The sequence below is a fragment of the Melanotaenia boesemani genome, chromosome 8 (assembly GCF_017639745.1).
Source record: "Melanotaenia boesemani isolate fMelBoe1 chromosome 8, fMelBoe1.pri, whole genome shotgun sequence".
NCBI classification, from domain to species: Eukaryota; Metazoa; Chordata; class Actinopteri; order Atheriniformes; family Melanotaeniidae; genus Melanotaenia; species Melanotaenia boesemani.
Window position 1 is genome coordinate 23087534 of NC_055689.1, and position 14958 is coordinate 23102491.

The following is a 14958-nucleotide window of genomic DNA, read 5'->3' on the forward strand; positions in this document are numbered from 1 at the left end:
TTAGAAATTGATTTCTACACTGAGAGGAAATATTGGTTACAGGTCTTATTAATAATGTGAGTAAAGGGATAACCAACAGGCAGCTGTAACTCAAAGTGAATGATTAAAACTGGCTTTGTTTCATTTTCTGGTATGAAAACTAAAATGAACTTCCCATAATTTCCCCACAGCCACACTCATCTGTCTCCTCAATGATTCATATTGTAATCTGCAAAAAGACATTAGTGCAGCTTGAGAAATTATGGCTGTTTTTGCAGTGCAGCATGCTGGTGTGATGAAAACACTTTTTCATTCTTGTGCCACAAGCTAAACACTCTAAATGATCAAAGGAAAACACAACGATCTGCATCCAGGTCTCTTCATGTGATCTGTGTTCAACTACAAAGAGTTCTCTGAGGAAAAGACTCTCGTTCACTTTTTTTTTAAATCATCAAATAAGCCTTTCATGCATGCTGACAGAAGCTCTGAATTAAATCCTCCACTTTTAAATTCCTATTCATGTTAATGAGTTAAACTCTCTTTTCATCATCTGTTTGTCTGCGTCTGAAGTGCTGTGCTTAGCAAGAATATCTGTTCTTGATTTTTCATGGTTAAAACTGAATGAGAAGACTCCTTCCTCTACAACCACTGTGATGGTGACACTGGTTGTGATGATGATTGGCTTGTAACAACATGCAATTAATTTAATTTATGTAATTAATTGTGATTAATGTGCTTGTGCATTCAAAATATTATCACAATGGATTTGGTTATCCTTAAACCTGTTTCCAAAGTTATCAGCAGAATAATCACTCACTTATTTGATGATAGTACACATGTCAGCACAGAGATTTAGTGTTGCCAGAGGATGAATCCCAGTGGGCCACTTGAAGGATGTAACAGCAATTGGATTTCTTGTAATAAAACTTTGGATAGACACATCTTCTGACTTTTGTTTTTTAAATATTTAATTCAGTATTTTTTGTTGTGACACTGAACATGGCTTATAGATGAACATATTCCATGGGAAACATCTGTTGTAGCTGCACCACACATTGTTATATTTATCTTGTTAATGGCAACAACAGAAGATTGCATCAGGTGTCGCTCCTGTCAGCTAAGAATGAGAAATGGAGGCTACAATTCACACAGGCTCACCAAAATTGGACAATGATTGGAAAAATGTTGCCTGGTCTGATGATTTCAGCTGTGACAGTTGAATGGTGGGGTCAGAATTTGATGTAAACAATATGAAAGCCAGGATCCGTCTTGCTTTGTATCAATGGTTCAACTTTTGATTCAGATCCATCTGCAGCAACTGTGTGATGCGAGGAAAGTTTACCTTGTTGAATCTATGTCACAATTACAATGAAGGCAGCTTTGAAGGTAAAAGGTGTTTCAACATGGTACTAGCAAGGTGAGTGTGTATATATGTACATAAAAATCCATTTTCTCACCCAATGTGGATGGTTGCTCTGCTTTCCTCTACCAGAAACATGGAAGCTTGAGAGTTTTGAACTGAACCAGGTCAAATGGATGGAGATCTCTGACAGTATTCCTGGGATCTGTCGCAGCCACCTTCCCAGCTTGGCGATCGCAGCCCTAAGATCTCTGATAAACATTGCCATCAGTCATCTTTTCAACTTCTTCCTTCAGCCCTTGGTATTTTCTGGCTTCTTGTGTTCCTTCTTGATGTTCCTGTCATTAATGATTGCTACATCTACCTCTAATTCCTTCTTCTACCACTGAGTCTACCACCATGATATCTTATCTCTGAATAAAACTACCTATTAGAAATAATGCAATGCACCCCTTTGGCATTACCAACCTTATGTAGCATATCATTGTTTTCTATAAACAATATGAAGAATAAAGACATTACGAGCTTTTGTCCATGTTAGCTTGTGAGGAGTTATTGACTCCTATTTTTTGCTAGCCTGTGTGGACAAAATGAGAGCTGCAAGTTTTAACAGAGAAAAAAATATTTTTCCTGCTACATTATAATTTATATTGGGAAGTGTATTGGAAAAAAAAACTTTTTGAAAGTCTTAAATACAGGCACAGTAGTGCTCAGTTCCCCCACAGACTAAACGAAGAGAAAGCAGGGCAGTAGGGAGAAGAAATTACAAAAAAAGGAAGCAACAGCAGAGGCACTTAGAGCGGACAATATAGATTTAGACGAACAGAACAAGATAGAGGGATAACAAAAGATGTGGAGGAAGAGGAGAGGTGAGGGGGTGCTGTTGAGAAGGGGAGGAGGCTTTGTAGATCTAAGGCTGGAGGCGCATTTAAATTCAGCCTGTGTGTCTTCTGCGCTAGCTGAATGTTACCGGCTCTAGCATGGCAACAGAGAGGGGCAGAGCTTCAGCTGCAGCCTCCACACACACACACTGACACACACGTGCATGCACAGTTACAAGGAGTGACTCAGGTAAGCAGGAATGCGTCTGATGAGACAGGACCTTTGAGACAGGGAAACAGCATGTGTACACAAAGGGAGAGAGAAGAGGAGGAGGAGCTACAGGGCTGGGATTTTTAAGAAGGAGGAGAAGAGGAGTCACAATGAACCTGAAATTCTCCTATTCTGGACTCCCAGGGTGGGCTTACAAGAGAGAGATAGACAGGAAAACAAGCACAATGGATGTGGAGTGATGCAAGGGCTCTGATTGGACAAATGTAAGAGACTACAGAGCGCTGAGCGTTTCAGAGAGAAGAAAATGACATTTAGTTGTAACAGCAAGACTGTTCTGGGGTTGTAAGCTGGAAGGGAGGCTGACAGGGGGAATGTGGGGATTAGTAATGGAAGGACAAATACACAGAATTACAGATGAACCACCTGTCATTTTAAAGATGAGGTGAGCACATACGCACATCAACACAAATAGACACAGAAACCTCGAGCACTCAGACTTCAGGACAGGAGGTGGATAGATCGGATCCGGCTCCCTGCAGAGCACATGATCTTTGAAGATGCTGTAAAACGTCTGCCTTCACGATCACCTAGACCTGGAATCTAGAGAGAGACCAACCTCTTTGCGACAACCTCTGGATATTGTAGATTATATTCTTCATCTTCTGCAGGACCCCCAAACTCCTTGATGGGCTTGGGATCAGGTGGATCACCTGTGCCATGAGGTGTCTGTTTATGAGCCTGTGTTGAAGCGACCCACCCCGGAGGCTCTGTCAGCCTATGCCTTCTTCTCCCCTCAACTTGATGTCTTGATGTATTGCTGTGGGCTGGGACACTGGCGGAGAGTGCAGTCCACCTATGTAAGTGACCATCGCAGCATCCATCCACATCTTTCTCATCCCATAGCAACAGTGGAGTTGTTTAATAGTAAGGGGGGAGGAGGGAGCTCAGTGAGGGATATAGCAGTCATAATTATAATAATAATTTTACATGTGTATTCTCATGTATCACATGTGTATTCAAGCATGATTTTTAACTGCATGGAAACATGCTTAACAAAACAGGTAGTGCATCTTGAGCGTGACTCTTGCAACCTGTTCACTTGCTGCTGAGCTGACTTCTCAGCAACCATGTGAGTTTTCAGCTGGGCTGAGGTTTATCAGGACAGCTTGAATTCAGGATAAGCCTCCCTAAAAACATCAACTAAAACAACTGTTTGATCATCAAGTGAGTGAAGTTTACCATTTTTAATAATAGGTTTTTTTTTTGTTTTTTTTTTGGGAGGAGGATTTGAATACAAGGAAAAGATTATTAAAGAGCTGCTTGCCTCACATCCTGTGTCCTGGCTGAGAAATTGGAAGGAGGAAAGGAGCAGTGAAGGACAGAAGGTGGTTGACTGTCCTCTCAATGACAGAGGGCAGTCTCACCCCAGTCTTCCACCTGTTTCTCTTTATTGTCCCCTTAACTCCCTTCCTTCCCCCTCTTTGCTGCTCCATCACTATTTTCCTTCAAGATTTTTGCTCAGTGTGTCTCCACACATCCTCTGTTAAGAAGCTGATCTTGTGATATTAAAGCTGTGCATTGTGTGATGGCGCTGACTGCAGTGGACCTTATTGTAACCACATTCCCACATGAAATAGGCTTACTGTCAGCCGTCAACACTCAATAGGCTGTCAGTGCATAGCTTCACAGATTACCACATACTGTACTGCTGCATGCCATGCGTGCCCACCTCAGCAACAAGCCAGGAAAGGAGCTTAGAGAATCAGAACGGCTAAAAGCAGTGACACACACCAAGAAGTGGGAGATGGTGGTTTTATCTATGTGTGTGTGTGTGTGTGTGTGTGTGTGCTGGCGTGCATTGTATGGCACAAGTAAAGATCTAGTGTTGAATATAAAAAGTAAAAGCAATTCTGCAATACAAAAATGTAACATTTATATGATCTTTTTCAGCCTAATACCCTTTAAGTCAGGGGTGCCCAAGTTCGGTCCTCGAGATCTACCATCCTGCAACTTTTAGATGCAACCCTTCTCCAACACGCTTGAATCAGATGTCATCTGCATGTCATTCAGCTCTGCAGAGGCCTGGCAACGAGCCAGTCATTTGATTCAGGTGTGTTGGAGAAGGGTTGCATCTAAAAGTTGCAGGATGGTAGATCTCGAGGACTGGACTTGGGCACCCCTGCTTTAAGTGCTGCTGTATCTTGGGTCAGGTGATGTGGGAAAAAATGACTTTCAGGAAAAAACGTCTCCAGACACCAGCTTCATGTATAATAAAAAGATTTATTACAAAAAGTCAGGCATTAAAAAACAGATCTGCAGAATCTGTGAGGTCTCTGGCCAGTTTCTGAGAATCCCACAAAAATATGTGTGAAGCATTTAAAATAGCTTCTTCAGACAAGGACATTCCTCAAATTCCCTGAGTTAACCAATCATGTGGAGACACATATGTTTACATATATTATGTTTGTGTACTGGAGTCCGGTCTCTAAGGCACCTAAGACACTAAGAACCTTATATGGTAAAAACCTGAGTGTACCTTATAGAATTCTTATGCTTGGACACCACAGTACAACAATCATAAACTACTTTGACACATTTGGTCATGTAGCCAAATACAGATGATCATCAATGAAACCCACCCAGGAAGCAGTGAGCCACTTAAAAAGTGGTATCTTTAATTTAAAGCAAGGATCTCAAACTCTTGTCCTCGAGAACATGAGAACAAGCTGTTGGATCTATTTCATTTGAATCCGGCATGTTGTAGCATCTAAAACCAACAGGCTAGGGGCCCTCGTGGTCCAGAGTTTGAGCTAGTTAACTAGTTTATGAACTGATCTGAAAATAATAGTAAATAATAAAATGTTTACAAAAAGATTTTATTTCAGACTTGTTTCCAGTTTTGGATTCTGTATTATGACATACTGGACAGTTTTCTTTCCTCATGATCTACCAATGACATTCATTTTATTGATTCAACTTTTGGTAGGAGGACGATAACAGTTAAATCTAAAGAAAATCTAAAATAATACAAAAACAACATATCAAATGTTGGATTTGGGAAACTTCTGAATTTTTCAAAGAACATATTTACTCAATTCAGATTTGATGTCAGTTACCTGTCTAAAAAAATGGACTTGCTGCATCACTACTCTTTTCTAATGCTCCATAAGGGTTTGGAAACTAAGAATACATGTTGCTGTGATTTGCAGAATGAATTGTTTCCTTATTGTTGTTTTATAATGTGTCAACTGTCTTCAATTGTGCGGATCTGGACTACAATCAAGACTATTTTGGACTCTGGGCTCTTTTATTATAATTATGCAGGTTGAATTGGTTAATTAGTACAGAATGTGGTTTGTATCTCGCAGAAATAAGCAATAACTTCTCTGAAAAAGATGTTCGTATGGCAGCAAATATTGTCCCAACCCTGTACATGTCACTCAACTTAAATGGCATCTGCTGTTGCTTCTTCTTTTTTACCAAGAGACACAGCATCAGTGATTTGCAAAAAGAATAAAAACTGTTTTACGTTGTGACCACATGACAGTCTTTCACTCTTTTGTCCACTTTAAGGAATTACTGAGCCCAGACAAAGTGCTTACTGAAATATATAATTGTATGTCCTTGTAAGGCAGCAATACAGTACCTTAGTTTTCTGAACATTTCAAAGATTCCATGAACTGTAAATTATGTAAAAAACAAAACAAAACAATTCATTACTAACTTAATTGTAAAAGCATTTGGTTTCCACATCTTTTCTTGCAGTGTACAGTTTGATGAACTCCTCTGTATCTTTACTTGTGATGTGATGTTCTTTTTATACCCAGTCAAGTTACTGACCAGTCAGTCTGCTCAGTTGATGATTCTTATAATCACACATTATATATATATATATATATGGAGAGAGAGAGATTTTTATTTATTTATTTTTTTTTACCTTTTTTTGGTTTTTGTTGTTTTCCCTGTTACAGATTTCTGATTTCAAATGAGCATATAATTTGATCCAGGTGTGGTTTATGCTGACAGAGAACAGAGCTGGATTACTTTAAGCCCTTGTCTGGCTCTGAGAGAGCTTTAGACCTCAACCTGTTTTCTGCTTAGGTGTTGCTGTTTTCATAATGCTGAGTGTCCAAACTGCTCAGCTGACAGGCAAAGGGTGGGACCCAGTTATCCCCATCATTTAAAGGGGATAAAGCCTAACAAACTAGAAATGTTCTTGTTGTTGACCTTATAGCTCTTAATTTTATTATAATTGTTGGTTGTCAAATCCATTGAAAGTACATACAAATGCACATGCATTTCAACACATGTACAGTGTATCTATGCTATTTAGATTTTTAGTGAGCCTTGACAATAAGTAGAAGATGATGATAGTTTATTTTTATATTTCTAACAAACATATATAAGCAGGGAAACAGAAAATGTGTTTTTCCACTTTATGTTTGATGATGCATAATGGAAATTTATTTTAATTAGAAGTCAGGGAGAAAGCATAGATCTTTTCCCCTTCAATGTACATTAACTTCTCATTCCTTAAGCATGTACAGTAATACTCACTTTACATCTGCAAGTTTGCAGCAACTTGAGCTTGGCGTGTTGTCTGACTTCATATTGATTGATTGCCATTTATTCTTTTGGAGGATTTTCTTTAGAGTTTTTGTACATGTCTTTAAATGTAAAGCTTATTTTGGCATAATATGAAGTAACACATATGGCTTGTAACACTAGTGAGGAGGGATTTCAACAAGCCATCAAAGCTTTATGGGAAGGGTGTTACAGATTCACAGCTGTGCCTCCCTGCATGAATTCTCCTGCTATCAAAGCTGATCACTTAGTGTAGAGTCTAACTACCCTAACTGCACTCACATCTCACAGGAGAGTCCAGAATAGAGGATAAATTTATCTCATTTCCATTTTAGTCCAATGGTTTTTGGACTGGTACATTTTGCCTTCAGGTTTAGCTCATGTACAGGTTCCTTTTATACCACACAAGTGAATCTATAAGGAGCACTGCATAGATCTGTGCAAGGCTAGAGTTGACATTGATTGTAATGCTTGATCACAACTTTGTGGATTTGGTAAACACACCGCTTGCTGTGGTTGGTATCGACTTGTGTCCACACAAACGCTCACACTGCTATTTCCTACTTCACCGGAGGCAGTGGGATTGGGATGAGTATCTCTGTAGGTATAAAATAACCCTGAAGTTCTTCTCAGTCCGAGCTATTAATATTTAACATATTCTCAACATTTGTAAGGACTGAAAGAAGCTTACATGACCCTTCTAATGTAGACTCATTTAAAGCCTATGAAGGAAATTTGGAGCTGATTTCTGCAGCATGACATATCTGCTGCTTTCTCTAAAAAACTTTGTGATATAGAACAAACATTTCAGCTCAAAAATACACCCTAACCGCCTTCAACAAACACACGGCAAAGTATCTGTATGGGGTTTTAGAAGTAGTTTCATGGTGTCATCAGCAGTTGTACATACACCAGAGGACTGTGGGGAAACCAAGCCATAACTATTTTCAGAGATTGTAAGTCAGTGATTTCAACTCAACTAATCAAAATTTTCACAATAGAGCTTAAAATAAGAGTACCTCAGGCTAACAAGGCTGCTGAAGTAAGATGGACAAATAACAAATCTAACTCTGTATAGGATTAAATATTAATGCAAAGAATGAGAGATATTCTGACTATTTGTAAAGAAGAAGGACACAGTTTAGGCCAAGATAATCCCAAGCCCCAAAGTCCGCAGACCGACAGCTCCCCCACTCAATACCCACTGCTTTAATTTCCTTTGAGGCTTAGCAGGTCCCTTTGTTTTTCAGCACTGAGTTGCAAAGAGTCATAGTCTGGGTCAGTTCTGATGTTAGTGCTTTAATTCTTGGTAACATTAAATATTTACAATTATAGTCCATCCTTTATGTGCTAACTGCTGCATGACTGGAGCTGGGAGCTTGCCTTATCTAATGTGTGTATGGAATATGAGTAAGTGGATAATTTATGATTTTATCAGTGTAAGTAAATGAGCTGCAGGGTCACCAATAAGCCGTAGTCAGCTGGTTAATGATCTGACAGTGAGCTTCAGCATCCCACAGATGCCCTTCACATGCTCTGCCTGCCTCTTTTCTCAGTACCAGCTCATCAGTGCAGAGCAAGCAGTCAGGTTTAAGTCTTTTAAAGTGTGTCAGAAATTTCTTAGGAACATTTATCTCTTTGGCCCAGCCTCCAGTCTTGTGCTTTCTTCAAGATTTGCTTTCCTATTTGGATTTTGGTTCAACTGTGGATTTGTTCAAATATTCAAAAATTATTTTTTTTTGCTAATCTTGACCCTAGTGTGATCTGTTTTAACTGAGGAGTTTAAATGTCCACATTCCTATTAGGGAAATTAAATGATAAACTAGAACGTTTGTGAATTTCTATCTCATTCAGTTGCAAACAACCTCCTTCAAGGGACAGTTTATTAAAGTGTCTGTATATCCAAACAAAGTGTAACATGTTATTATGAGCTATTTTGGCAAATAAAACTGTAGTTAGACCAGTCAGTGATATCCACAAAACTGCAAACGGATATCAAGAGATGTGAAGATTTTATTTTCAGTGTAAATCATTGTTTACATGGACATAAATCAAGCAAACCTCATTTATGAAAAAACCTCATCGTGGTCTCTTGTTTTTGTCAGTGTGTTAATATGTTCTGTTTCTTTTCTTCACCATGACTGTGAGTTCACACGGCAATTAGGTGGTTTCAGAAGAGACACATCAGAGAGCCAAAGCAAAAAGATAATTACCCTTCATGTTTGGCTCCCTCATTACTATGAAAATCACTGCAGGTCTTAGAAGAAACTCTCCTTCAGTCAAAATTTGACTTAAATGAAGGTTATACAGCTTGAAGTTGACTCTCCTACCCACAGGTTAATATAATATTATCTTCTGTTTTCATTCAACTAGAGGAGAGTTCACCTGTTTATTGAAAAACTTAAACAAAGTTCTGACAGAGAATCAGACTCCATGGATGAGAAAATTTTGATTGGAGCAAATCCTGTAGAGCATTTTGAAAATGGACGTCTGATGCAAGATGGAGTCAAGATGATAGTGGGTGCCTGTGGGATGGGCAAGAAGGACAACAAAGGAGAAGGCCTAATGCAGGGGTGTCCAAAGTTGGTCCTTGAGGGCTGCTGTCCTGCAAGTCTTGGATGTTTTCCACTGCAGCACACCTGAATCCAAATAATGGGTCAGCATGCTTGGGCAGAACGTGACAACAAGCTCTTGAGGAGAGCCATATGATTTGATTTGTGTTAGATCAAGAAAATGCTCTGGTTGAATCATTGAGAAAGAAAACAGGATCATTAACTACATGTTTTATCAATATGAATAGCAACTCAAAAAGTAAATTTTGTCCTCTTCCTTTTTCAAATATAACAGTTTCTTTTTCTGACAAAGTTAAGGTGGAAGATGTTTGTTTTACCTTGACATGTTTCGACTGGCAAAATACAAACGATGGATCAAGGAGGTCATAGAAATCAGAAAGCGGGCCAGGGACACCATCAACTGGGATGAGGTAGCCTACGCTCACACACCTGGGACTTTCCTCCAGAGACCATCAAATGACAGGGGGCGTGGCCAACCAGGGGAATCTGTCAGGTCCATGAGGTTGGCCACGCCCAGGAATAACAGCTGATAAATGTAACGCCACAGGGGTCGGATGATGCTTCTGAGGAAGACTGCTGACAGCTGTTGAAACTTGTCAAGGTAAACAAACATTTTCCACCTTAACATTGTCTAAAAGAAGAACGTCAGGAAAGAAACAAGAACAACAGGAAAGTTGACTCGGATGCTGGTTCAAATTGAAGTGTCTTGCATCATAACTTGTAGAGTTTTGCCCAGTACCCTCCATCCTCCGCACAAGGGTTTATTGAGGATACTAAAAAGTAGTAAACATTACTACCTCAACAGTTTTACATAATAAGAGCAGTTACGTGTTCTGGAGTTAAAATGAGTTAGTTTAGTTAGAATTAGTTTGATCCAAACCATCTCTGCCTGTAATATACTCCTTATTGCATAGATGTTAGAAGGAATCAGTCATATCATCATTATTATTATATCACTGTGGCTCCAAAAAGGTTTCCATTGAAACTAAGTTTGGGACTAGCAGAAATAATCTGTAATATTGTCAATCTCTCATTCTGCCAATCCTGCTCTTTGCCCTTCTGACCAATCAGAAACTCACCATCCAGATTATGATCAAAAACTCATAAGCAAGTGAACATAAGCAGGCAACCAATCATGCAGGCTGCAGAGGACTAACCTCTTTTTTTCTTTTTGACTTTGCAGGAAATTAAGGAACAAGTAATAGAGAAAAATACAACATTTTATAGCAACCAGTTTAAAGTATTAAGCTATTTTTCTTTAATATCATGTTAGGGTTCAATGACCTGCCCTCCAATCTGTGCTGATCTGGCGTGTCCTCTGCTGACCAGCCCTCACCCGTTTGTCTCACCTCTCAGTCCCTCTTTTTCCATTTCTTTGCCTCAGCCCTACACTCTCACTATTCTCCCCCTTTCCTACTTTTTCTCTGCTCTACCTCCCCCCACCCTTCCTTTCGCACCCCCTTTCTCGCGCAGATGTTAGGACGGCAGAATTGGCTACTTGCTGGCTCCAGCCTCCAGTGTCACAGAGGAGGGGCATCAGCCAGATGTTTAGCTTCGTATTAGTCTGAGGAGAGCAGACAACCACTGACAAGGAGGAAGAAGAGGATGATTCAGATAGACGACTGACACAACTTTCTGCAAGTTCTATTTTTGCCTCTGACGGGCATTTTTGGAGCTTATCTTTGCTTCTTTCTGGCTCCCACTCCTCCTCCTCCTCCTCCTTGAGTGAGTTTTGGAGCATGTTTAGTCGGGTGTGATGGGCGGGCAAAGCTCCAGGCAGATGTAAATCTGGTGAGGTTTGTTGGCACGGGGCAGACAGCGAAGGATGGAGGATGCTGCTGCTGCTGAAGGTGCTTTGGAATCTTTACATGTACAAGGATACTGAGTGTATCAGGAGCCGGGCTCTTGGCCTTTCCACCAGCAAGCAATGTCAAAAGTGCCTAAGACTAAAAATGTCTCCTGGGTGAGTACTGCCTTTCTGGCTGCTTGATATATTAAAATAAGACTATTAATATATAGTCTTATATATTCCTGTCAGCGCTATATGCTTTGAAACTCGTCCTTGATTCCAGTTTTTTCTAAGGACACTCATTAATTTGAATTACAACATGAGCTATCCTTAATCAAAACACACTAACTCCGTTTTTGGGTCAAATAAGAAACATATGCTAAACTCAGGATTCCAGATTGGAAACATAACAAATAAAACCATTGTCTGTAATGCTTCATTTGCACATCTACTGCGAATTGTCCAACAGCTGTGCTGTCAAAACTAACCTAAAGCCATTTCTGCTGCTCTCAAGTCTGCTCAGTCAGTAACATTTACAATCACATAAAGAAAAGGCTCACATCAACAGGTAACTATTACTGTAAAAATAGTTAAAACAGTTATTCTTAGTTTTCATGGTTACATTTTAAAGTTAAAAATTAAACATACTGATTATATCCACTTCCTTTCAATAGAGATTTCTGAGTCTTTTCTGCTTTTTTTTTTTATTTATTTTTTTATTTTATTTTTTTAAGATCAAGACAGATGTGTGCTTTCCAGCTGTGTGGACACAGTGCATGGCAGAGTGGTAGGTCAGGGTCTGGAGCCCTGCCTGAAATTGTGCGTGCCTTCTCTGGCCTGGCAACCCTGCCCTGCACTACTGTCCCCAGCTGGCAGAACACACACATATACACACACTGGTTGTAAGAAGCTTAGGGACAGATGTTTGTTTATGAATGTGTGAGAACACATGTGCATATGAACACATGTGAGGGGGCGTGGATGATCAGAAAGACGGGAGGCGTGCTGTGCTCATATGTCATAACGGTAGAGCAGTGGAACATAACATTAACACACCTGCAGTCAAGGTGCAGTTACTCCATATTTGAAGCTTGAAACTCAGCTTCACACAGTCCTCATCAACAGATCTAAGAAAACCAGATCATGCGACACATGAATGTAAAAAAGAAGTAGAATTTGGTTCCAATTTTTCTTTTGTTAATTATCAAGCTAAGGAAACTAAATTATTTGTGGAGCTAAATTAATTATTTTTCACACGTTTAATCAGAGAAACTGCTCCAACATAAACAGGTTTTTTTTCTTAATTATCAAATCTATGTTTGTCCGTTTTGAAAGTGTTATACTTGGTCTAAACCTATGTATCCAACAAAATTTAACTACATACTGGCCCCAAATCAGCAGCCTGTGGAAAGAAATCGGTTCAGATATGGTATTGTTGGTACATCACAATAAGCCCAGTGCTTACATTAGGTGTTGCCCAAATTCTGGTCACCACACATGTTCCTATAGATCCTATAAATTAGACAACTGACCACTTCCTACAATTACCTGGAATCCATTTACACTACAGAAATAAAAGCTGAACATTGTGATCAAGAACACAGTTCCTCTAAAGTCCCTCAGTGACTTTTAGGTACGGGAAAGTCAGTCACCTTAATGCTCAAAAACATTTTACCTAATCTTATGTTTGTTATTGCTTATTTGATCTCTTCATTTGTTTTTGTGGGTTTGTGAAGGATAAACTCAGCCGTTCAAATAGCACACACTGCTTCTGACATTTCCGTTTGCAACAACTGGTTTGTTTATTTGGCAACTTTTGAGACAACATGTAGAAGAAGAAAGGATCATTTCAAATATCTGTGCACCATTTGTCATATAGTCATGATTTGTTAGTTTTAGTCTTATTTATTTGTTGTAGTGTTGATCATGTCTTTTGGATTTCCATATTTGGCATTCTAATCAGTTTTGCTTTGACTCCTGATGTTCTCCTGATTTTGATTAGTCTTTGTTTCCTTGTACTGTAATTGTTTCTGTACAGTTTTTTCATTATTTATTCATTTTTCTGTCAGTTTATGTTTTATTCTTGCGCCATTTTGCAACAGCTGTTCCTTTGTTTACTCCTTTTAGTTTTACTTCCTGTCCTTGTTACTCAGGTGGTCTGAATATACTGATTTCTATATATCTGCCTTGTTGCTATTGCATCTCTCATTATAAGTGCATGCGTTTCTTGGTGTTCTTATTTAGGACCTCAAAGTTTTCCTGCATTTTCATTTTGTCTTCTGAACTTGGCAGGTTTTTCCCCTTTCCCATTGGTACCTGTGTGCAGACTCATTTACATTTGGAGGATATGATATAAGCATTTTCCTGCCTTGTAGTACTTTAAATTTAATTTTTTATAAATCCTTTTGTTCATTTTACCTGACTATGTTTGGATCCTCCATCATACTGTTAAATATAAATCAGTGAGGTTCAGTTAGTGCTGTGATTGTAACATTAATGTATGCCTTGGTTGTTTCATATTGTATGGTTCTTGTCAGAGAATAAACAAAAGATCTGCTCCCTTCAAACCAAACGTTCTGTGTGTCAACCTATATGAGAAAATTTGTTATACATTTAAGTCAGGAATAAATATCCAGGCGCATTTTCAGGGAGAAACGTGGATGTAATAGTTCCTTTCAGCAGGAATGGGCAGAATGCTTTATATAACAACTTCACAGTTGTGCTTAGAGGGTCTCAAGTCTGTTTATGTTTGGTTGTCAGTTGTATTGCTGGAAGAGACTTGAGGGGTCATGGAGCAGATTATGGAGGGATTAGTGAATGGCCTGTTGGGCACAAGCTCAATGCCCCAAAGAGCAGAGGCATTTGGTTTAGAGTCTGTTTGAAGGGACTGTAAATACGTCTTGTTAATCAATAAAGCTACCAGAAGGAGAGACTAAAGAAAACTATTACCACAAAAAAAAAAAAAAATCCTATAACTGAATAGCACTACAAAAAAAACTACAAAAAAAAAAACTACAAAATATAGATAATGACAAAGACAAAGAATGACTTTAAACTTTGACTACGCATCTTCAGAAGTTTGAATAACCAGAAAAACACATAAGTGACAGAAAAAAGAAAAGAAAAATAAATCTAAAGAGCCTGAAATTGAATCAAAACATCCAAAATAAGAATCAATGAAACTGCTAAGAAACTCACAGAAACTAACTGACTCAGAAAAATGACAATGACAATTAAAACTAAAAACAAAGATTCAAAAAACATTGTTGGAGGCTTTGACAGATATAAATGACATCCCAAGTCAACTTCAATCCCTGGTTTTAGTTTGAGCATCGTGACTTACAGAAACATTTAGATCTTGTGTCCTGACCAGTAGTCTTAGCTCTGATGGTGATGTCTGATTCCCAGGACATGTGAAGTTCTCTGTCTGTAGTATGTGTGCTCAAGCATGCAACTGCATGAACTTTAGGTCCAGATGTGTGCCTGGCCCAGAGGTCACAGCCAGGCCCGACTCACAGACCCGCATTTTCTCTTCCATTCTGACTTATGTAACACTCTCATCTGTGTCCTTCACCTCCCAAAGCTCTCCATAGAGATTTTGGTACTGCATCATATCGTAC

At 39.1% G+C, this 14958-nt stretch overlaps 1 protein-coding gene across 3 annotated transcripts in view; it reads left to right on the forward strand.

Moving 5' to 3' along the window:
• Positions 1 to 2435: 2435 nt before the first annotated feature.
• cacnb2b (calcium channel, voltage-dependent, beta 2b) overlaps positions 2436 to 14958 on the forward strand; it is a 42642-nt gene continuing 30119 nt past the window's right edge. The window contains exons 1-2 of one of the 3 annotated variants that reach the window (XM_041993322.1): positions 2436 to 2834; positions 3061 to 3249. In XM_041993322.1, coding sequence (XP_041849256.1) covers positions 3202 to 3249 — 48 coding nt within the window. In that variant the 5' untranslated portion in view covers positions 2436 to 2834; positions 3061 to 3201. Of the gene's footprint in view, positions 3250 to 14958 lie in introns of all 3 variants that reach the window. The other 2 variants (XM_041993321.1, XM_041993323.1) reach the window with 2 other exon arrangements.